General features: G+C 45.5%; 1 protein-coding gene across 1 annotated transcript in view; it reads left to right on the plus strand.

Annotated features, from left to right (window-relative positions):
- The window catches only part of LOC147896265 (uncharacterized), a 42,539-nt gene extending 19,105 nt beyond the window's left edge, over positions 1-23,434 (plus strand). Inside the window, exon 2 of the mRNA XM_087382679.1 lies at positions 21,399-23,434. Within this exon, the coding sequence (XP_087238805.1) occupies positions 21,399-22,739 (1,341 nt within the window). The 3' untranslated portion in view covers positions 22,740-23,434. The remainder of the gene's footprint in view (positions 1-21,398) is intronic.
- Positions 23,435-23,666: the final 232 nt, after the last annotated feature.

Raw genomic sequence — 23,666 nt, forward strand, 5'->3', positions numbered from 1 at the left:
CTCTGATACCACTGAAGGTACGAAACGAAGAGAGAGAGAGAGTGCAGGTACAAGACTTTGTAGGCCATCTTCTGGTGGTTCTAGTGATGCCCTATAGGCCATGGTATGTGCCTTGTAGGCATAAGTGTAGGCACTTATAGTGTTAGTGCCTTCTAGACCACATAGGACACTTAGTCCTATGCGACACCTAGGACACTTAGTCCTAGGTCTAGGTACAAGTACTTTGCACTTGTGTATTTTCATCTTATCTAAGTTTTGACGTGACTGCTCTATTGACTCGTCTTGTACCTGCACTCTTTCTCTCTCTCTTTGTTTCGTACCTTCAATTCTGAAGGATTTGTATGAGACAGATAATACATCCCGAATCTTGACTCTTCAGCATCAACTCCACAACAATGGATATGGATGAGGAAGATTTGGTTCATGACCATTTTGATGAAGATCAAGGTGGTGAGGGATCAACTAGCATCGGTTGGTCAGAAGTAGACCAAGCAGTTGGCCTTGATGGTACTTGGGATGCTACCACGGAGTTTCAAGAGCTTCATTACGACTGTGATAGCAGGACAGATGGACCATACCTCTGACTTTTGAGGTGTTGGGTCCATTACTGCTACAAGAGGAGGCTCGGGAGAAGCTCTATAACAAGACAACAATGACAAGGCGTTGCTGGCAAAGGACAAAGCTAGCAAAGGACAGGGTAAGCCTAGCGGTGGCAAGCCCAAGAAGGATGATTCTAGAGATGAAGAGGACACTTCTTAGAAGAGGAAGCAGACGAAGAAGTGCTTCTATTGTGACGAGCCAGGTCATTTTGCGAAGGATTGCTGAAAGAAGAATACGGATCAAAAGAACAAGAAGGAAGAGTTTGACTCAGGTTCAGATGGTGAGACAAAAGCTACTACTAATGTCGTGGTAACATCTCCATGCGTTACCGAGGTTAGATATGCAGACCAAGAAGTCACAATGAAGATGTCTGACATTGAGATGTGAGCCGACTGGGAGTCAGAGACCTTTGTGAAGGTGAAGGACAGCAAGGAGTGCTTGGACTTTTCCAAGTGTATGGCTGTTGATATTGACATGAGGTGGATTCCATGGAGTGTCCCTAGGGTTTCAAGTTCAGATGGATGCTATAATTCAGAAGCAGGCATTACAGGATTACATAGGTCATTGGTATGTGCTTCCATGAGGTACATGGTTAGCTTTCAGAGCGAGCAAGCACACAAGCAGTACGCCGTTCTGGTATGTACTTGATGTCATTAATTTGTGCCTTTATAGTATGCTATGGAGAGAATCAACTCTTCATGTGTCTCAGGTAATGCGAGATTGGAAGGAAAGGGCCTACTTTGAAGGCAATTGAGGAAGTGTGGGTGCTTCTTCAAATCTTGGACGCAGATAGCCGGAAGGTGATTATGGATAAGGTGTAGTGAAGCCATAAAAGTACTTGCTTGAGAGCTTGGTGAGAGTTCATGGTCCAGGTTATCTAGAGATATTCTTGGGATGTCATTGCTCAGGATTGTTCTTTTGTTGCGGACTTTGCCAGAGGAAGGATGGGTTGAAACAGACCTTGAGAGCATGGTGTCTGGAAGACTCCCGGTTGTTTCCTTGATGGTGGAGTGCTCGAGTTCGAAGGCAGAAAGGTGACTGAAGGCGGTGGTGCCATCTGGTGCTACCTACCAGGATGGTTTGCTTGTGCAGGACTGGACCTGGAGGAGACCTAGAGGAGTAGGAGCCACTGGTTGAAAAACCAGGAACCGGAAATAACACCAGATTGTTCCAGAGGGTTTCATCATGGAGCTGCTGGGACTTCTTCATCGACGAGTTGGCATTGGGCCGAGATGTGTCGGTGAGAGGGGGTGTTAGAAAGGTCACCTCCCCATCTGTAAGTCCCCAAATGAGGAGACCTTGGGGGAGGGAGACCTAGGGCATATGCCCAGAGAAGAGAGAGGAAGGGGGGGGGGGGGGGGGCTGCTACATGGGCAGCACCTCACACGAAAGAGGAAAAGGGTTTGCCACATGGACAGCATCATGGCTGTCATGTGGACAGCACACAAGCCACAAGGAGGCTGCCACATGTGCAGGCACACAGGCTGTCATGTCGGCAGCAAGCCAGAAAACATACCGAGCGTCTTGCTTGGAGCGAGGTCTTTGGGCTGCGGGTATCTGCAGCAGACAAGCGCACCGGTACGAATAAGTATGGAGGGCTGGGAGTAGGGTATGGAGCAGGTGGCCAGAGGGCTCGAGCAAAGGCGAGATGCAGGTGTAGATGTTCAGGGCAGGTTATGGGGCCTGCAATGGCCTGGAACATGGCAGGGCAGTCAGTTATGTTACAGACTAGAGGGGCTGGACCATGTGTGGAAAAGAGGGCCTGAGGGCCTAGTTTTGTGTGCCCATGGGGGGCTGCCGGGTCAGACAGTAGACCCCACATTGGGTCGGGTTTTGGGGTTGGGGACAAGCCCTAGATAAGGGTGTGGTGAAGGGGGCCAGCCAGGTAACGTGGCACACACTACAAGGGGGGGGCTGGGCCCCCACTTATATGCAGGCAGACAAGTCGGCCAGCAAGGGGGTCGGTTCAACCCCCTGCTGGGTCAGTTGGTTTGATGGCAGCCTTGCCCCATAAAAGGGGAGGCCCTTGGCCTCACTTATCATCCAACAGATCAGCAAGAGTTGGAGCAGAAAGGAGCAGCAGGAGCCCCTTCCTTGGGCTTACATTCAGGAGGCAAAGGAAGACCAGAGGTGCTGCAGACTTAGCTCTACACAGGGCTGAACCCTCGGCTGTCTACCAGGGCAGTAAGGTGCTGAGATCTGGACAGAGAGTCTACATACGCTCAAGGTGGAGCATGTGGGCTCAGAGATCTAGAGGTGTCTAGCAGATACTAGAAGAACCTTTTGGTAAGATCAGAGGACCACATCCTGGTGGGACTCTGGGTCTATCTTTTGTATTGTGTCCATAGCTTTGGACGGAAATATGTTCTTTTGGTAGATTCTATATCTGGCTGGATTACTGTCTATTTGCTAGTCTGCACAACATCTATGTGAAGCACATTAAGTAAAGTTTGTGATTCCGCGCGTGCACACATACACACACAATGTGAGCTCTTGGGCTATTCTATCAGTCTTCTGCTGTGCATTATCGTTTGTTGGTCGATTTCTAACAAAACCGACCCTCGCCAGGGTCACAAGCTGGCCAATAACCTTGGTGGAAAAGCCAATTAGAAGGGACTGACCAGGGTTAGTCCGTGGGTTGATCAATTCTGCCAAGGCTTCCCTAATAAATAGGGGCCCCTTGCCACACTGTGGTTGTTTCCGTTTCATCCTCACACACACCTCTGGTTGGCATTGTTTTCCATGCTATAAACGAAGTTATCTTGCCTGTTTCCGCGTCTCTCTCTCTCTCTCTCTCTCTCTCTCTCTCTCTCGTTTATGCTTTCCGCAATGTGCAATGTTGACATAGTATCAGAGCCGCAGGTCATCTAGAAGCTTGGGGTGAACCTGGAAAGTGTTTGGGGCAGACACAGATTTTTGCTGGCAGGTGTGAAAGTTCGGAGGTGGCTGCTCGGGGAATCTGGGATATCGCAGCTGCCCATATCCCACCCACCTGTAATTGCATCACGCATGGATGAATTCATCACCCATGTCTTGATTGCGTGGTGATTGCACAATATGGAAAGCTCAAGGAGAAGATGAATTATAGTCGAAGGCAATCCGAGGGTGTGGCTAGTCTAGGACACAGGTGATTGTCTAGAGTGCTGTTCTAGGCATGGACAGCAAGGGATTCGGAATATTTTTGAAGGTGGCATCGTACTAGCCTCTTCGACCTTCCTACATGCTCATGCAGCCTCCCTTCTCTTCTTTCCCCAGTCACCCTCCCTATCTCTTCTTCTTTCCCACTAACCGTCCCTTTTGTAAGGGTTATTTGTCACGGGGGCGTGAAATTCTAAGTACTTTAATGTATTACAAGACCGTGACAACTTTGGTTTTAAAAGTCCAAACGTGGGCTTAATAATGTGTAATTAAACGCGGCATGGTGCCTAGCACATAAGCGTAATTAATCCCTAGGCCCAAAGGCATTTCAAGGAATTAAAAGAGTGGTTGTTGGGAAATGATGATGTGGCATTTTTAATGGGCCCCCTAGAGGGCCATGTACCTTCAGTGACCCCCCTAGAGTTCCAGGTGGCTCTAGTGCCTTCTACATGCTTCTTTGCCATTCCTGGACCTTCCTAGGCCTTCTAAACTTCACATGTGTGGTTTTCTCTCTCATCTTCTCCCTTTGTTGAGATTTTGGATTTGGTTCTTCAGCCTCCTTCAGCTGAATTCCGTTTTTCTTCATAACTCCTCACCCGTTTTGATTCCTCAACTTCCCCTCTGCCTCCCCTTCGCAGTGATATGCTTTTCCCTCCGTGCGTTTGGTAGAACGGGCGGACCTTCTTTTGCTGGTTGAATTTGTAAAAGTGGCTTTTTCTGGACCTTTTTGCTTCTACAGCCTCATGGGTCTCTTCTCTTGCAAAGCTATAGCTTTCTGTTGAATTTCGGGTGGTCCCACGCGCTGGTTGACTGGTTTTTCTAAGTTTTGGAGGACTTTTCGACGATGAAACTTCTCCAAAACCTTCTCAATGCATTCCTCTCTGAAGCACGCTTCTTTTGAGCCCAAGAACTCCCACTTCTTCGCGACAGAAGTGCTTCTTTTCACATTTTTCAGTGGAATTCTTGCTGGTCGGCTCTTGTAAATGCTCTTTCTTCATGCCTTTGCACTCCTCTTTGGCTGAGAATGCAATTGGGCATTGGCTACTATGTCCTCTTGGCGATTTGAGGACTTGGTTCGAGTTTTCAGGGCTTGGTGAGTTGTGATTTTGCTGCTGCAATTTCCTTTTGCCATAAGCTATTGGTTGGCCTCGTGTGCCACCTCTTTCTTGATTCACAGGTGCCTAAGTAGTGCTACATGAGTCATTCTTTGGTTGGGTACTTTGCAGATTTTATTTTGGAGCTTTGAAAAGCTTTGTGAATGCCATCTGGAAACCACTCAAAGAGAGTGCAGCTGGGGTGCAGTGTGATTGCATCTGGACAGCCAATGGAATTGCACTCGAAAAAGAGAATGCCTTTGGATTGAGCCTATGGGTTAAGTGCACTTATGTGATGGTGTTCTTGTTGGGGTAAAGGCACATTGCCACCCTTATGTTAAAGTTATGACACCTATGACTGTCTTAAGACAGTCATAGGGTGAAAGCCTAATCCTAATAAAACCTATGAGTTTGTGGTGTGGCTCAACACTTCACACCCACACTTTTGTGTCTTCCCCTCTCTCTCTCTGTCTTCATCGTTCCACTCCCTCTACCTTTCCCTCTCAACTGGTATCAGAGCCTCTACCTCTCCCCTTTACCTCTCCACTTCGGTCTACCCCTCCCTCTTTCCCTCCCTCTCTCCTCGGGCATCGCACCCTACAGCAGCGGACAGCGGCAGCAGGAGCGGGCAGCGCGCAGGCAGCGCGGGGCAGCGCGTGCGAGCGGGCGCAGCAGCAGCTAGCTGTTGCTAGCTGCGCACCGCACAGCACCGGCGGCCGCAGCCTACCAGGCGCGCGCAGCGCGCAACACAGGCTGCGTGCAGTCCTTCGTATGGCCAGGTACGGTCGTCCGTACCGACCGTACGGACGTTGTACAGGCAACCGTACCGTACGGACGCCGTCGTACGGACGCTGCGTCAGGGAGGTACAGGTCAGAAATTTTTTCTTGGGATTTGTGCCCTCGCAGGTACAGGGTACAGTAGGTACCCTGTGCAGGTACAGCAGGTACAGGAGGCACATTTTTTTTGGGGGCAGAAAAAAAAAAAAAAGAGAGCACTCTGCTCTGCATTCCCGGAAATTTTCAGTTCTAAAACTGTGTGTTTGAGGTACAGCAAGTACACTCGTGTCCCTCGTGCTTGAGGTGACTAGTGCCACAGTGTGTGGTAATTGCACAGTTATTTTGTTTCGGGAAGGTCAGATGCCTTGATTTTGCAGAGGGCTTTTATGCTTTTGCTGAGTGCAAATCTCAGTTTTCGGGTGACAATTTCATAGGGCTTTTGCCTGGAAGTTTATACAGTGTATGCCTTGAGGCAGTGTGGAGCCAGGGTGCCCACATTGGTCTTGTTTCCGCAGTGTATTCAGCGACATTTCTTGCAGGTCACATTCTGTGTACGACACTTTGAAAAATCTCAGTTGAGCCACGCTTGGCCAGGGCGCATCGAGTTTACTCGGTCCCTAACTGTTCATCGTTGACAGTGCTCAAAAGATTTTCTCTTCAGTGTTTGTACGTTGGGATCTGTGTTGTTACTGTGTACACAGGGCCGTTTATGCATTACTTTGTCAGGTGAAAGTGCCAGGAGAGCGCTGTATTTTGTATGCTACCTCAGTGTTGAGGTGTTTTTCACTTGGTACAGGTGTCAAATCAAGGGGCTTTTGCCCAGATTTTGCTTGTGAGCACTTGAGTTACTGTTTGAGAACTTCAGATGCCTTTTATCCCCTTGGCAGAAGGGTGATTGTTTGGGATTTGTCCCATTCTTTGTTGCAGGTTTGTGACAGGCTGAGGTGTTTGGAGTCTCTTTTCAGTGAACAAAACAGTGTATGACAAGTGGTTTATGCATATAAAATCAGTGTAATACCTCATCTGAGGTGGGAGAAGTGTCCAGGACAGCAGTGTTTTGTGCTTCGTCAGCTGATGATGCACTGATAAAGCACTTGTGGAACAGCTGCAGCATTCTGAAGTTACTGTTTTATGCCTATTTGAGCACGGTACAGTGTGTCAGAAGGTACAGTGACTGGAGGGAAATTTTCTGTTTTGCTGCAGATTTTTTGACAGTAAAAAACAGCACTATTGTGAGTGCTCCTGGCTCTTGATAGAGCAGGTTTTCTGAGAAATCAGAATTTTATTTAGTCATTTTTTTGACTTACAGGGAGTAAGGAACTTTCCTTGTCTGATATGGCATCAGGGGGAAGTGAATCTTCAATACTGAACATAAAGAAATTGGAAGGGGCACACAATTATGCATTATGGGCAGAACAGTGTTTGAATGTACTTCTGCTAAAGAAGATTTCTAAGCCCATAAGGGTGAAGGGTGTCAAGCCATCTGGGATGGCAGATGATGAGTGGGAGGAGCTTGATTTGTCCGCAAGAGCTGCTATTATGCTTACTCTCACTGATTCTCTTGTGTTCAATGTTCAGGCTGAAAGACCTCTTATGGCCTATGGCAGAGGCTAGAAGAGTTGTATGCCCAAAAGAGTTCAGCCAGTAAGGTTTATTGGTTGAAGAAGCTTGTTGACCTTCGCATGAAGGAAGGTACAGCTATGACCTCACACTTGAGTGAGTTCAATGCCATCTTTACACAGCTTATTGCACAGGGATTGAACCTTGATGAGGAGTTCAAGGCTACTTTCTTGTTGTGTACCCTCCCTGAGAGTTGGGACACTTTCAAGACCACTCTGTCAAATTCAAATGTCACTCTTATGTATGCTGATGTGGAGAGCTCTCTTCTCATGGAGGAGATGAGCAGGAAGAATAATATGGGCAGCAAGTCTTCCAATGCTTTGCAGGTACAGGAAAGAGGTAGGACTCAGTAGAAGGGGAGATCTGCTGGCAAGTCCAAATCCCGCAGTCAGTCTCGTGGCAAAAAGGATATTGAATGCTTTTACTGTGGCAAGAAGGGACATGTGAAGTCTAAGTGCTTCAAGTTTATACGGGATCAGAAAGCCAAGAAGGCTGAGACAAAGGATGCAGGCAGTGGAAGCAAAGGCAAGGGCAAGGCCAAGGCAGATGACTTGGATGCGGTGAATGTTGCAGCAGAGGACAGTGAAAGTGACAGACATGATGTTTTATGCTCTTCTGCTGTAATTGCACATACATTGGTTATTGATGGCCATGACATGCACACCTGGCTCTTGGATTCAGGTGCTTCTTTTCATGTTACTGCTCATAGGGAGTGGTTTACTTCCTACACAGGTACTCATGGAGTTGTTCACCTTGGGAACAACTATGCATGTCAGATTGCAGGGATTGGCAGTATACAGATAGTATTCCCTGATGGACGCATATTTATGCTTGATGGTGTTCGCCATGTGCCGCAAATCAAGAAAAATCTGATTAGCACTGGCTTGTTGGATGACAGCGGTTACCACACCACATTTGGGGATTCCAAATGGGTGATTACTGATGGCCAGGGTGTAGTGGCTGAGGGTTATAAGAGTGATACCTTGTACCCTCTTTATGTGTCCAGTGTAGGTAATCATGTTGTTGCCATAACCGAGCTGCCGAAGGTTTCATTGTGGCATAGCCGGTTGGGACACATGTCCGTTAAAGGAATGCAAGAACTGTCACGTTTGGGTTATCTGCCGTCTCTTTCATTTTCAGATTTGCCTACTTGTGATCATTGCATATTTGGCAAGCATTCTATGACTCCTCATAAGAGGAGAACTCCCCAGAATAGAGCACCGCTTGATCTAGTGCACACTGATTTGTGTGAGATGCCACAGCTATCACTAGGGGGTGCAAAGTATTTCATTACTTTTATTGATGATGCCACACGCAAAGTGTGGGTCTATTTCTTGAAGCATAAGAGCGATGCCTTAGATGCTTTCAAGAAGTTTGTCGCTCAGGTTGAGAATCGGACAGGACGCAGGGTGAAATGCCTAAGATCCGATAATGGGGGTGAGTATGTGTCACATGCTTTTGTACAGTTATGCGAAGCTAAGGGCATTAAACAGGAACTCACAGCCCCTCATAATGCATCTCAAAATGGTGTGAGTGAGCGAATGAATCGAACTATTCAGGAGAAGGTTCGATGTATGTTGTCTTATGCTGCATTGCCCCATGGCTTTTGGGCAGAAGCCGTGCAAACAGCAGTTCACATAATTAACAGGTCGCCGAACAAGGCTTTGGAGTTGAAAGTGCCAGAGGAGGTGTGGTCTGGCAAGCCACCTTCATATAAGCACTTACGTGTGTTTGGCTGCGAGTGCTTTGCTCATATACGCAAAGAACTGCGCACCAAACTGGAGCCAAAGTCTTTCAGATGCATCTTTATGGGTTATGGTGACGAAGGTGAAATGGGGTATAGGTTATGGGATCCCGTCAAACGGAAGATTATACGCAGCAATGATGTCATCTTTAAAGAGGATAGTGTACACAAAGAACCCGTGCAACCTGTGGAATATAGGAGGGTTGTTTATGATGATGTCGGACAGCAAAGAATGCCCATTAATATGCAGCAGCAGGCTGCTGTAGATAACCCTGTTCAAGAGGGTATACAGGCTGAAAATCAGCCAGACAATTTTGCCAATGATGCACCACTGGATATGCCAGCAAATGGCGCTGTAGAACAGCCAAACATGGTGGTACAGCCACCCGTCATGCATGACGAACAGCTAGACAGCAGCCTAATCCGGAACATTTTGTTAGGAGGAGCACCCGTGTACAACGGCCTCCTGACAGGTTTGTTGCAGGAGCCAATAATGTGGCTGATTTTATCATGCTGACAGATTGTGGTGAGCCTTCCAGCTTCAAGGAAGCTATGGGAAGAACAGAGAAAAGGAAGTGGGAGAAAGCCATGCAGTCAGAAATGGACTCCCTACTTCAAAATGATACATGGGACTTGGTGCAGCTACCTGCAGGCAGAAAGGTTTTGCCATGCAAATGGGTTTACAAAGTCAAAGTGGATTCAAATGCTTTACCGAGGTATAAGGCCAGATTGGTTGTCAAGGGATTTAAGCAGAAGAAGGGCATTGACTTTGATGAGATCTTTTCCCCTGTCGTCAAGATGACTACTTTGAGAGCAGTGTTAGCTCTTGTTACTCATGAGGACATGGATTTATGTCAGATGGATGTGAAGACTGCTTTTCTTCACGGAGATCTCCATGATGAGATCTACATGAGTCAGCCAGAGGGATATGCTGTTAAAGGGAAAGAGCAGCTTGTGTGTAAGCTCAAGAGAAGCTTGTATGGACTCAAGCAGGCGCCAAGAGAATGGTACAAGAAGTTTGATGCCTTCATGCAGTCCCAAGGGTATCATAGGTGTGAGACCGATCACTGTTTGTACACCAAACGGGCAAAGGATGGCAGTTTGATGCTACTCATTCTATATGTGGATGACATGCTGATTGCCAGCAAATCTCAGCAGGAGATTAGTGCTTTGAAGAAGCAACTGCACAAGTCTTTTGACATGAAAGATTTGGGTGATGCAAACCATATTCTTGGTATGCGGATTATTCGTGACAGGTCCAAGGGACTTTTGTTTCTGTCACAAAAGGAGTACATTGACAAAGTACTGCAGAGGTTTAAAATGGAGGGGGGGAAGTCTATTAGTACCCCGTTGCCTCCACATTTAAAACTCAGCAGTAAGGACAGCCCCAGATCAGATGATGATAAGGCTGAAATGGCCAAGGTTCCGTATGCATCTGCAGTTGGTTCTTTGATGTATGCCATGGTTGCCACTCGTCCGGATATTGCTTTTGCGGTGGGAGTCATCAGTAGGTATATGGCAAATCCAGGCAAGCGGCACTGGGAAGCAGTGAAAGGCGTCTTGAGGTATCTCACCAAAGACTTGTGCATATGCTATGGTAGGCAGGATGCATTGGTGCATGGTTTTACAGATTCAGACTATGCAGGGAATGCAGATAACCGGAAGTCTACTACCGGTTATATTTTCACATTTGCAGGAGGTGCTATATCATGGGTGTCTCGGTTGCAGAAATGCATTGCACTGTCAACCACTGAAGCTGAATATGTTGCAGCCACTGAGGCTTGCAAGGAAGCAATATGGCTTACTCGGCTGGTGGGAGATTTGGGCATTACAGGAGATATGCCAGTTTTGCATTGTGATAGTCAGAGTGCTATCATGTTGGCAAAGAATCCGGTCTTTCATCAGAAGACCAAGCACATAGATGTGAAATACCATTTCATCAGAGAGGTACTGGAAGACAAGCGACTTGAGCTTGTGAAGGTGCATACTGATGATAATCCTGCAGATTTGCTCACTAAGAGCTTGCCTACAGAGCGGTTTGCACATTGTCGCCACATCATGGGATTAGGATGAGACCATTCTTATTTTATGGTCTTGTATACAGTAACTGTATATTGCTGTAATTTTTATTCTTTTCTCCCCTTTAGGCACATTGGCCTTTAGGTGGGAGGTTGTTGGGGTAAAGGCACATTGCCACCCTTATGTTAAAGTTATGACACCTATGACTGTCTTAAGACAGTCATAGGGTGAAAGCCTAATCCTAATAAAACCTATGAGTTTGTGGTGTGGCTCAACACTTCACACCCACACTTTTGTGTCTTCCCCTCTCTCTCTCTGTCTTCATCGTTCCACTCCCTCTACCTTTCCCTCTCAGTTCTATGCTTGAAAGCCTTGCAAAGGCTCAGTGAATTGGGGCTGCGTGCTTAGTTGCAGGGAAGGTCTTCCAGATGCAACTTGTAATCATTTCACTGTGAAATATAAAGAAATACTGAAAGGGGCGCCACGGTGTTTGGGGCCAATCGGGTGCACTTGTCTATGTTTGTTGAGCAGGGGCATTCTAGCCTCCATCCCTTTTTTAGTGGTTTTGTTTGTGAACAAATGGGTAAATGCCAAATGGTGATCATGCAATGGTTAATCGTTGTGATATATGCTTTGTGAGCTGTAAATAAGTGCTGAAGTGATTAAAGGTTTAGTTCCACTGCCCTCTGAGTGATTAGAGATCGGTTTCACTATTCATTGGACTTTCAGCAACTGTGTGAGTGCTTGGAGTGGATCCATGGCTTTCCCATGTATGGGCATGGAGGACAAGCTCGACAGTCCCAACTATGCCTAATGGAAGCTGAACATGAAGATCTGGTTCATCCACAAGGACCTCTGGAAAATCTTTCTGGGATATGAGAGGAAGCCCAGACACCCAAAGAGCTTGATGCGTTGGGATGCTGACCAAGAGGAAGCCTTTCTTGAGGGATTGTAGGATTGGGAGGATCATAATTCAAGGCACACTCGGCTTTGGTGCAGACCATTACGAAGGTGGTCTCCTTGGCAGTGCAAATCTTGACTGGTGCTGCTGAAGCGTGGTCCAAGTTGGAGGATCTCTATGCCTGGGACTCTTCTATGTGGGCTGTCACTTTGCAGGGTTAGGTCTACAGTCTTGTGTTTTCTGTAGGTAGCTTGATGCAATCATTCTTAATGAAGGACAAGGTCATCCATGGCCAGCTATTGGCAATGGGTGCTGCCTTTATCCCATAGTTGCCAGGAGTTTCTGAAACGGGAGGTTTCAAATGGGTTTGATACGTTTGATACGGGTTTCGTAAAATGAATGAAACGGGTTTCATTCAGAATGTGAAATTAAGTGCATTTATACTTACGGTATGCATCATGCCATATACAAAAATGTGCAAATAAAGATTGTAAGTGACTCCTGAGTGCAGACATGATACAAAAAACATACATATCAAGTATGAGCACCATACATACTGAATCCTGATCATACAAAAAGCTAGATTCATCAATGCTCATACAGACTAGAGTAGTCAATGATCGTCATCACACATACTGAATCCTGATCATACTGTATGAAACACGTTTCATACTTGTATGAAACACATTTCATATGCAACTATGCTTTATCCTCTACTCAGTTGGCGGCACTTATCCTTCTGAAGCTTCCACAAGAGTGTGATATGGTCTCTTGAGTGTTGCGGTGCCAGGTCATGACAATTCGATTAGATTTTGATAACCTTTGCAGCCTTCTTTGGAGGAGGAATCTGTCTACTATCCCAATGTAAGCTCAAGGTGTCTCCTAGTGGTGGTCAGACACTTTCAACAGGGTAGAAGAAAGGTCAAAGCCGGTTCTATGCTCGTGAGAAGAGACGTCATCTGGCAAAATATTGATGGTCTAAGGGCAAGGGAAAATTTAAAGCCAAGGACATGACTTCATCAACACAGGCATAGGATGTCAGCTCAGATGATTAGGGAAGCTCTCGCTCAGGAAACTCAAACTGTACTTGCTTTCTAGCAGTATGGTATGAGTCCCCCATGTGCCACAGCTGCTTGTGGGCAGGAGAGCGGGCTGATTGCAGCTCCTATAAGTAAAATCTGATAGGTAAGGTTAGCTTTGTAGATAGAGCTATGAACTAGATATGTAGCAGAGACTATGGACAGATGTGTTTCGAGTTCATTGTTCGAGGTTCTTGGACATGATGTGTTCACTAGGGATATTGGGCCTACGGCTCATCATTTTCACTTGGAATTTTCTGCACACTGGTATGGGAAATCAAAGCCAAGCAGATCTTTATTGTTCATGGTGGCATTATGTTTCGCGGATCCAGGTTGGCAGGCGCTCTCTCCGAGGTGATTCCAATATTCGCAGTGCTGGACGGTCCCTGGTTGCATCTTCATCAGCTTTCTTCTCACACACTATGAGCTTCAGAGCGGGTTTTAGAATTTAGTGCATCTCATGTGTGGAGAGTGAGGGCTACTATGTGGGTATGCCCGCCCAGTGAGAGCTGTAGTTAATCAGTCCCTTCTAATTGGGTTTTCTATAGGGCTAGTGGCCAGCTTGCGACCTTGAATAGGTCGGGTCAACTTACCAGATCTGGTCCGGTCAGTCAGTTGGTCAGGTCAAGTCAGTCTGGTGGTTGGTCAGTCAATTCTGCTAGCACTTCCCCTATAAATAGGGGCCCTTTGCCACACTGTGATTGTTCTATTTCATCCTCACACACACACCTCTGTTTGGCACTGTTTTCCATGCTATAAACGAAGCTATCTTGCCTCATCCTGGGTCGCTCTCTCTCTCCCTCTTACTCTTATGCTTCTGCAATGTGCAAGGTTGACAATTCTAGCGCGCAGCGGCCCTGATTTATCTGTGGCTCCACTTGGTGTTAGAATTATTGTTATAATTTAGCAGTGACCAATGTAATGTAATAAGTAGGTTAGGGGCACTTTTCCCTCATTTAGAGGTTTTTCCCCCTAACCACAGTTAGTTCACTAACTACGGGTAGTGAAGGATAAGGTTTTGTCACTTAGACAAAAGCTATCCCTCTCTTCAGTTGTAACACACTCTTCTATTGCAACTATTGCTTTTCAGCTCTCACTCTCCTGCTGAAAAGCAATAGTTGCAATAGAAGAGTGTGTTACAACTGAAGTGACGGATAAGGTTTTGTCTAAGTGACAAAACCTTATCCTTCACTTCAGTTGTAACACACTCTTCTATTGCAACTATTGCTTTTCAGCTCTCACTCTCTTGCTCTCACACTTTGCTCTCTCCCTTCCACTCACATTGGGTATCAGAGCAGGCTTAGCTCCCGGACTTGTTTTCTCATCCGCAAGCTTCAGCCCTTTAGTCCTCCATCGGTGTGCCATTCCGTACAGCTGCCCGTGAACAAGTCTGTACAGCCATTGTTGGTTGTTTTGTATGTTCGTACCAGCTTGTCGTCAGCCCGTACAGTTTGTCGTACAGCCCTAGCCCGTACAGCTTTCGTACATTCCGTCAGCCCGTACAGTTGTGGTACGCTTGTCCGTACATGCACGCATCGACAGTGCCATCCGTACATGCACGTGATCCATACATACGTACGGATCTGAAGCGGCGTCCGTACAATCTGCCAGTTTCGTACCTCGCCGTACAGTTCGTAGACGGTACAACCGTACAGCTCGTCCGTATAGTCGTCAGATCCGTTCATCCGTACAGAAATCCGTGCACTGTACTGTACGCCCGTACACAGGAGGGTACATGTCCGTACAGCATGAATGTACATTCCGTACAGTTCCGTACGTTTGTACGGAGTGTCATTCGAGGCAGATTTTTGGTTTGCAGGCCATTTTTGTGGGCAGATTTGGACACATTTTCTGTATTGGGAATTTTGTCAAATTTGGGGCGTTTGCATTTGTTGCAGAGATTGCAAAAATTTGGGGCTTTTGCAATCACACTGCAATTTTGCAGTGAAATTTGGGGCTTTTGCAGGCAGAGAGCAATTTGTGCAACATTTGGGGCTTTTAGACCATTTGCCCCTTTCTGGTTGCAATTTCAAGCCACAAATTGGGGCTTTTGTGTTGGGAGAGCAATTTTGCAGGTTTCAGTTCACACTGCCTTTCTGTAAGTGTTTTGAAGCACTTTTGGCAGGTTTTGGGAAAGATTGGATGCTCTGGTAGATTTCTGATAGAGACATTACAGAGATTTGAGTTGCATTCTTAGCCAGTGTTTGGCTGTATTTTTTGGGATTTGTGCACTCCATTCCCAGCAAGGGAATTCAGATTTGCATTTGCTGTATTTTCTTTCTCAGACATGGCCCAACAAAATCAGAATGATTTTTAGTTCAGTGGTCTCTCACAAGAGGATAAGCTGGATGGTACCAACTACTCCCTCTGGAGTTTTATGGTACGCAATATTTTGATTTCCCATAATTTGTGGGACTATATAAATGGGGATGAGATCCGGCCAGCAAATGTGGCACCTAATACCCCTCCCCAGCAAGGAGGAGGCAGAGGTTGTGCACAGGGTACAGCTGTAGCACAAGTTATTGGTGCAGTTATACCTACCACTCTAGAGCAAAAGAGATGGGATTCACGTGATGCTTTAGCTTTGTCGTGTATTTCTCTTTCAGTGAAAAGATTCATCATTCCGCATATCCGGTCGTGTAAGACCTCAAAGGCAGCATGGGATATTTTGGAGAGCATGTATGCAGCTCGGAATGATGCCAGGGTGTCTTTTTTAAAAAGAGAATTGTCTCATACACATATGGAAGAGGGTGACTCCATATCAGTGCACCTCACAAAGCTACAGGATTTACAAGAGCAATTGCTGAATATTGATGAGATCATTCCTGATTCAGAGATGATAACCACTACTCTGAATTCTCATCCTGAGTCTTATCTCAGCTTTCATACCTCGCTGAATTTGTCGTTGAGGGGGGGTGCAAATCCTCTCAATTTTCACGAGTTGATAGGACTTCTGTTGCTGAAAGAGCAGACGAGGAAAAACATGGCTTCACGAGCAGGTGAACATGCCATGCTTTCAAAATTTAAGCCTAAAGTAAAGGGACAAACAAAGACATCAGCAAATCAGCCTTCCAGTGGTTCAAGACAGCCTTCTCAAAAGGCTAAGGGTGATGCAGGTAAGCCCAAGAAGAAAGGAATATGTCATTACTGCAAAAAGCCAGGTCATTACATTGGAGAATGCAAGAAAAGGCTTGCAAAAGAAAAGAAAAACAGCTCCGGTATGGCTGTTTCAGATTCAGCTCCTCATGCATCTGACAATGAGCAAGCTTTGTCTTGCATTTCAGACTCTTAGCTGGCTGCTCTGGATAGTACAGCCACTTGTAATGATGACTTTTATGCTTTTCTGACATGCAGTTATGATTCTTCCAAGGATGCATCAGCTTTCAGTGTCAATGAGACACAAAATACATGGTATTTTGATAGCGGTGCCTCAAAGCATATCACTTCTAGGAAGTGTCTTTTCACATCTTTGCATCCACCTCCCATTGGTAAAAAGGTCACATGTGCCAACGACGACTCCTATTCAGTTCGTGGTACAGGAGAAGTTGAACTTACAGCCATTGATGGCTCAACATTCAAAATTTCTGATGTCTTGTATGTGCGTGGTATCACAAAAAATCTACTTTCAGTGTCCACTCTTAACAGAGCTGGATTTCAGGTCATTTTGGAAGATGACAAGTGTGCAGTCCATGACAGAGAGAATGACTATGCCTTGAGATTGTCTGGTACTTTGTTACGTGGTCTTTTTCAGCTTGACATGTATGAGAAAAGACCAGCACATGCTCTTGCAGTTTCCACTCCTACTGCTGCTATGCAGAATGCGGAGTTATGGCATGCCAGATATGGACACATGCATTATGGCAGCTTGATGACACTTCAAAAACATGCTATGGTTAATGCATTGCCTCCTCTTGAAACACCTCCTCCACATGCCTGTGAAGGGTGCATTCTTGGTAAAATGCACAGATGTCCCTTCAAGAAGGATGGATCAGTAAAAGCTGTTCGAAAATTACAGCTTATTCATAGTGATGTCTGTGGTCCCATGAGGACTCCATCATTGGTTGGTCATCTTTACTTTGTCACTTTTATAGATGACTACTCCAACTACACTTGGGTTTATGGGCTGAAATGCAAATAAGAAGTGTTTATGGTTTTCAAACACTTTGCAGCCATGGTTGAGAATGAATCAGGACTCAAGATACAGACATTACGCACAGATAGAGGATGGGAGTATTTGTCTGCAGATTTTGATGCTTTTTTGAAAGACAAGGGCATTGCACATCAGCTTACAGTGAGGCTAACCCCTCAGCAAAATAGCAAAGCTGAGAGGAAAAATCGTACTCTTATGGAGATGGATAGATGCATGTTAAAAAGCAAAAAATTGCCTCACAAATTTTGGCTTGAAGGTCTCATGTGTGCAAATTATGTTTTAAATCGGGCTCCCACAAAAGCTTTGAAGACCAAGACTCCCTATGAAGTTTGGCAAGGGAGAAAGCCTTCTGTGGATCATTTTCGTGTTTTTGGATGCCTTGCATATGCTCATGTGCCCGTTGAGTTTCGGCATAAGTTGTCTAATAAGGCAATCAAATGCATTTTTGTTGGGTACAGTGCAGAGAGCAAGGGCTACCGTCTCTACAATCCTGTCACACGCAAGATTATTGTCAGTAGAGATGTTATATTTTCAGAAAATTCAGCTCACACTCAAGCTGAATTTGATTTGCCTACTTCTTCCGATGATGTCTTTGAGGGATTACTACCCATTGCCTTGGGTTCCCCTGCTGATATATCTGATGCAAATCAAAATTTTCAGATACCTCCACATGCTCCGATTCAGCCATAGGATGTCTTACCACCTCCACAAGCAGTGGAAGAGGTTGTTCAGCAAGAAATTGCAGATATACATGCAGCAGAAACAGTCCCAAATTGATTGTTATAAACTCTCAGGGAGAGTAAAATTGATGCTCCATTACCTGGCAGAACTCGGAGTGTAGTAAGGCATGGGGGGGGTGCTTTTTCATTTGAATCAGCTTATGCAGGTACTCTTCTTGATGAGGAGGAGCCTGAGACATTTGAAGAGGCACAGGATAATGTGCATTGGATGAATGCCATGCACGATGAATTGTAGTCCATTCAGAAAAATCAGACATGGGAAGTTGTCGATTTGCCACCAGGTAAACATGCCATAGGTTACACGGTGGGTTTTCAAAGTTAAAAGAAAGCCAAATGGGACCATTGATAGGTACAAGGCAAGGCTGGTTGCAAAAGGATATGCTCAGAAAAAGGGCATAGACTGAGGAGACTTTTGCTCCTACATCCAGAATGACAACCATCTGGTCAGTTATCGCCATGGCTGCAAATTTTCAATGGAATGTTCATCAGTTGGACATTAAAACAGCCTTCCTTAATGGAGACTTGTTGGAAGAGGTTTATGTCAAACAACCTCCAGGCTTTGAAATTTCAGGAAATGCACTTCAGGTATGCAAGCTGAATAAAGCTTTGTATGGGCTGAAACAAGCCCCACGTGCATGGTGTGCCAAAATTCATGCCTTTCTGACCAGCAAGGGGTTGTGCAATAGTCCAACTGAGAGCACCCTCTACATCAAGAAGGATGGGGGGGATATTTTAGTCATCATTCTTTATGTAGATGACTTACTGCTCACAGGGTCAAATGAAGATAATATTGCAGATTTTAAAGCTGAATTGCAGACCACTTTTGACATGTCAGATTTGGGGCTGGTACATTTTTATTTGGGGATCTAGTTCACTCAAGAGAAAAGTGGCATCGTTATGTCTCAATCCAAGTATGTGCAAAAACTCTTGGACAGATTTAACATGCAGGATTGTAAGCCCATAGCTACTCCCATGGAGCCGGGGCTGAAGCTTACAATGCATGATGCAGGTGAATCAATTGATGTCACACTCTACAGTCAGGTTGTTGGATGCCTCATTTATCTCTGCAATACACGACCTGATATTCAGTTTGTAGTTTCTCAGATGAGCAGATATATGCATAGCCCAAAGACTATGCATTGGCAGGCTGTAAAACGTATCTTCCGTTATTTGCAAGGTACCAAGTCTTTTGGCTTGATGTTTCCCAGGGGGGGTGACTTACAGATGCATGCCTATAGTGACTCAGATTGGGCTGGAGACTATGACACTAGGCAGTCCACAAGTGGCAATTGTTTCTTTTTGGGCAAAGCTTGTATTTCTTGGTTGAGCAAGAAACAATCTACAGTGGCTACCTCTTCATGTGAAGCTGAGTACAGGGCAGCTTTCACAGCGACAGTTGAATGTGTTTGGCTGTGTCGTTTATTTGCTGATCTTCATCTCATTGGAGGGTCCTTCTCCAATTCTCACTGATAGTCAGAGTGCTATTGCAGTGGCAAAGAATCCTGTGTTTCATGCTCGCATGAAGCACATTGAGGTTCACTATCACTACGTCAGAGAGAAGTTGCATGCAGGAGAGATCAGTATGATCTATGTGTCAACACATGACAATGTTGCAAACATTTTCACCAAAGCACTTCCACGTGAAAAGTTTGAGGCATTTCGCAGTGCCCTGAACTTATCTCCTTTTGGTGATTGATCATTTCCTTGTACATGACATTGGCACTGCAGGGGGGTGTTAGAATTATTGTTATAATTTAGCAGTGACCAATGTAATGTAATAAGTAGGTTAGGGACACTTTTCCCTCATTTAGAGGTTTTTCCTCCTAACCACAGTTAGTTCACTAACTACGGTTAGTGAAGGATAAGGTTTTGTCACTTAGACAAAACCTATCTCTCTCTTCAGTTGTAACACACTCTTCTATTGCAACTATTGCTTTTCAGCTCTCACTCTCCTGCTCTCACACTTTGCTCTCTCTCTTCCACTCACACTTGGTGCACACCTATTTTCAGTAGAACTGCACAAAAGTGTTTAGGAGGGAGCAGCCTGAAGAGCTCACACTCACTGAAGCTCACTCAAGGTCACTGAGGAGCACACAACCTGAGGGGTGCCAGGGCAGAGTTAGGAGCACAAAAAACCTGACCCAACAGTGTACCCAACTGTAAACAGCAGAGAACGAGGGCAAAAAGAACTCAGTAAATGTGTCCATAAGGTGTGGGAAAAACAGGCCAAAGGTGTGTGAGCCTGAAGAGCTCACACTCACTGAAGCTCACTCAAGGTCACTGAGGAGCACACAACCTGAGGGGTGCCAGGGCAGAGTTAGGAGCACAAAAAACCTGACCCAACAGTGTACCCAACTGTAAACAGCAGAGAACGAGGGCAAAAAGAACTCAGTAAATGTGTCCATAAGGTGTGGGAAAAACAGGCCAAAGGAAAGTTACAATATCCAGCAAAGGGACGGGGAATACTACAGCCAAGAAGGCTGAATCAATTGAGATCTAAGGGCTGCACCGGCCAGCTCCTCACTCCTCCTGCACGAGCTGATGGTAAGCCTTCTGTGGAAAAGTTATGAGTACTTGCCAAAACCCCCCTTTATAGGCCGTGATAGGCCAGCCAGAACTGACCAGCAGGGGCCAGATCAAGGACAACCAGACTCAGGGTATGGGTGACTAGGTCTGCTGAAGTGGTCTGTCAGTTTTGCCCCAACCGACCCCCCCTACAGACCAGCCCCTCCCATATATAAGGAGGCTTTATTCTCTCGTAAATTATTGCACCGAAATGGGCCAATCTGTTATGAGGCATGTGCACCAACTAATAAGCATGCACCTACAGCAAAGTGCTGGTGTGTCCCACTCCAAGTGTGGGCATCTATGCTGTTCCTAAAGCAGTTCTTCATTCTCCTTCTGCCACACTGCTCCTATCGTCTTGTTATACCCATAACATTTTCATCTTGTATTGCCTTTGTCTTTGCTGTGGTTGTAGCTCTTGTTGGAGGTGTGGTCTTCTAGGGACTGCTTCACTTTTGTTGCCTGTTGAGCTTTGACAAAGTTATTCTTTATGTTCAAGATAGTAGTTTGATGCTTGTCTCATTGTCTGCAGATGTGAGAACCTCTTAAGCTGTGATTGCAGTTTGCCTTTCTCCTTATTGTTGCTTTTTGATCATTTATATTCAGTTAGCTATGGTTGTTGTATGATCTCCTGTTTGTAGGTGTTGTACAATGCTTCAGTATCAAGTTTGTAACCTATGCTTGCCAGATTTTGTGGAGATTATAAGGATAATACAAATATAAGGTGCAGGGAATGTACTATGCTTGTAACAGTCTAGACATGAGAGTGTGATGGAGATGATTCAGTTGGGCTCAGTCTTTATACGAGTTTGATTTCATCCTTGCTCTTTTTCATTCCAATGGTTCTTGAAGCCTGGAGGAAAGATTGGGAGTCCTATTTTTGTATTAGGAGGGGTTGATTTTAAAACAATTACAAAAATGTTTAAGGCGTTTAGAAGCATCAGCCACTGAGTTCTCTTCTGATGCGTCAGGTGCTTTGTCATCTTCTGAAATCAGATGAATTATGGATCCGTAGTGAGGCAGAGAGGTACAAGTTTGCAAAGCAAGCTTTAATTGACTGGAAGCTAGCACGAATAGGGTCTGTGGGTGTTTCTTTTGATGGAGTTATCCCTCGTAAAACTAGGGGTAAATTGTCTCATTCACGAAAATCTAGTAGAAGCATCCAAGTATCTGCTAATTCAAGAAACAGAAATGCTCAAAGAGTTGGCCGGACAATTTCTAAGGAGCGTTCCAGTAAGAGAAAGGGTGTTGATCCACTTCCTTCTGAGCAAGTGAATGCTCTGACAGAACAAGGGAAGGAAGGACATGAAACAGACCTTCAGAAATTGCGAAGGCTGTGGGAAGAGGACACCGGCGGACAGGTAGATGAGTGCAAAGAAGGGTTCAACTTTTGTACAGAAATTTTCACTGGAGGCGGCATTATTTTTGCTCATATGGAGGCAGATGAACTTTTGCAAGTTAGAAAGGAATTGGAGGATGCTAATCTCCCACCTGATGCAGCTAATGACAGCCTATGGCACAATGTGTTACTGAAGGGACATATTCTCAAGTTAAAAAGCAGCCATAATTTCGTTGACTCATCTTCAGATGATGATAATGATGATGATGATGATGCCGATGATGATGATGACGAGGATGATGAGATGGAGGATGATGACGATGATGATGATGAAGATGATGATGAACTGAGTGAAAGAGATACAAATGACTCAGATGGGTGGAGTACTGATCGTAGCAGTCGTGAAGATGACAGCAACAGCAGTCAGGGTAGAGGTGGGGAGGCTGCAACTACAAGCCCCAAGAAGCTCCAGAACTCTTCGTTGGTGTGCTTCACCTTAGAGAGTAGCAGCTTGGATGGATTTGACCCTAAGAAGAGGAAAACTACAGGGGGATTTACTTGGACAGCAAAGCCAGATATGGGCATGCGATTGGAGAACTTCCCGCCTTTCAGGTTTGGTGCAGAATTTGTCATGAAGGCCAAGGTTTGGACCCCTTCTCCAGTATCACAATCTCCAGTTTTCTACGCCGGATCTACATGGCAGATAAAGGTCTCAAGCAGTGATCGTGAACATCATCATCATGGGATACATTGTCAATTGTGGACCTTTCGCACGGACCAAGATCCTCGGTGGAAGATTCGCTTTATGGCAAAACTCTACATAAAAACAACATCAGGACTGAGGTGCTTGTCAGGTAAAGGACGACGTACTGCAACATCAAGACACTGTTTTGGCATACATCTGGCAAGGGAAGATGTCGTGGAAGATGAACCTTTGAGGGCATCTGCGGTAGTGCAGCTGGTAGATGACTAATAGGTGGCCTGTGCTGTTGCCACTTATCCTGGTGCCGCATCCCAGTGGAACCACAGCCTTACCTCATCTTGTGTTGAGTCTCATGTGCATATTGGTGGGGAATCTGAAGTCGAAAACACTTCGATCATGTCTAAAAGTCCTGTCGACCCTATTTTGTTAAATGGGCTGGGGGCTGGTTAAGATATACACGGATACATAGAAAGAAATACAAGAAGGTGGTGTCAGGTACTTTGGCACACATCCTTGTAAAGGCTTGTGCATTCTTGGTCTCATTTTCGATTGAAGACTGTCTTACTGCAAAAGCATGCTCTATAGGTTGGGAATGGCAGTCCCATTTACTCACATGCCTTTAAGGTATACACAGACAGGGGTTGAAAGGGAGTGGAAGAGGATGGGGGAGAACATTCTACGGCTCACTTGCTTGCTCTCTTCATTTCTTTCTTGTCATTTCCGGTCTCCCTTAATTCTCCCAAGTGGCTGAATGCATTAAGCTGATTGCAGCATGTTCCAGGAGTAAGTCTCTAGAATCATAGTGCAGTTCAGCTAGTAGAAAAATATCCGTCTCACAGGTTTGATGACTATGACTATCTATGTTTTAATCCCTCTCTCTCTCTCTCTCTCTCTCTCTTTCAGCCCCGAAAATAATTAAAGGAAAACACCTCTTCTTCCTATGGCCTGGTTTTTTGGTTCATCTCTTTCTTCTGTCCACCATTCCTTCCTATGAGGCGTTAAATACCATACCATGAGCTTAACACCGTAGTTGGGTGCATATCTAATGGGATGTGTGTATGTTTTCCATTGTTTTTTCTCGCGGGAGGCGGGGGGGGTGGGGAGCGAGGTTGGCTCTTTGGAGTTTGTAAATCTTTTTTTGGAATTGGAGATGCATCTTCTGGTCAGCAATATGTTGTATTGTAATGTGGCAGATTT

Source organism: Dipteris shenzhenensis, chromosome 12 (assembly GCF_047967505.1).
Source record: "Dipteris shenzhenensis isolate YYH24624 ecotype China chromosome 12, Dip_SZ_1.0, whole genome shotgun sequence".
In the NCBI taxonomy this organism is placed as follows: Eukaryota; Viridiplantae; Streptophyta; class Polypodiopsida; order Gleicheniales; family Dipteridaceae; genus Dipteris; species Dipteris shenzhenensis.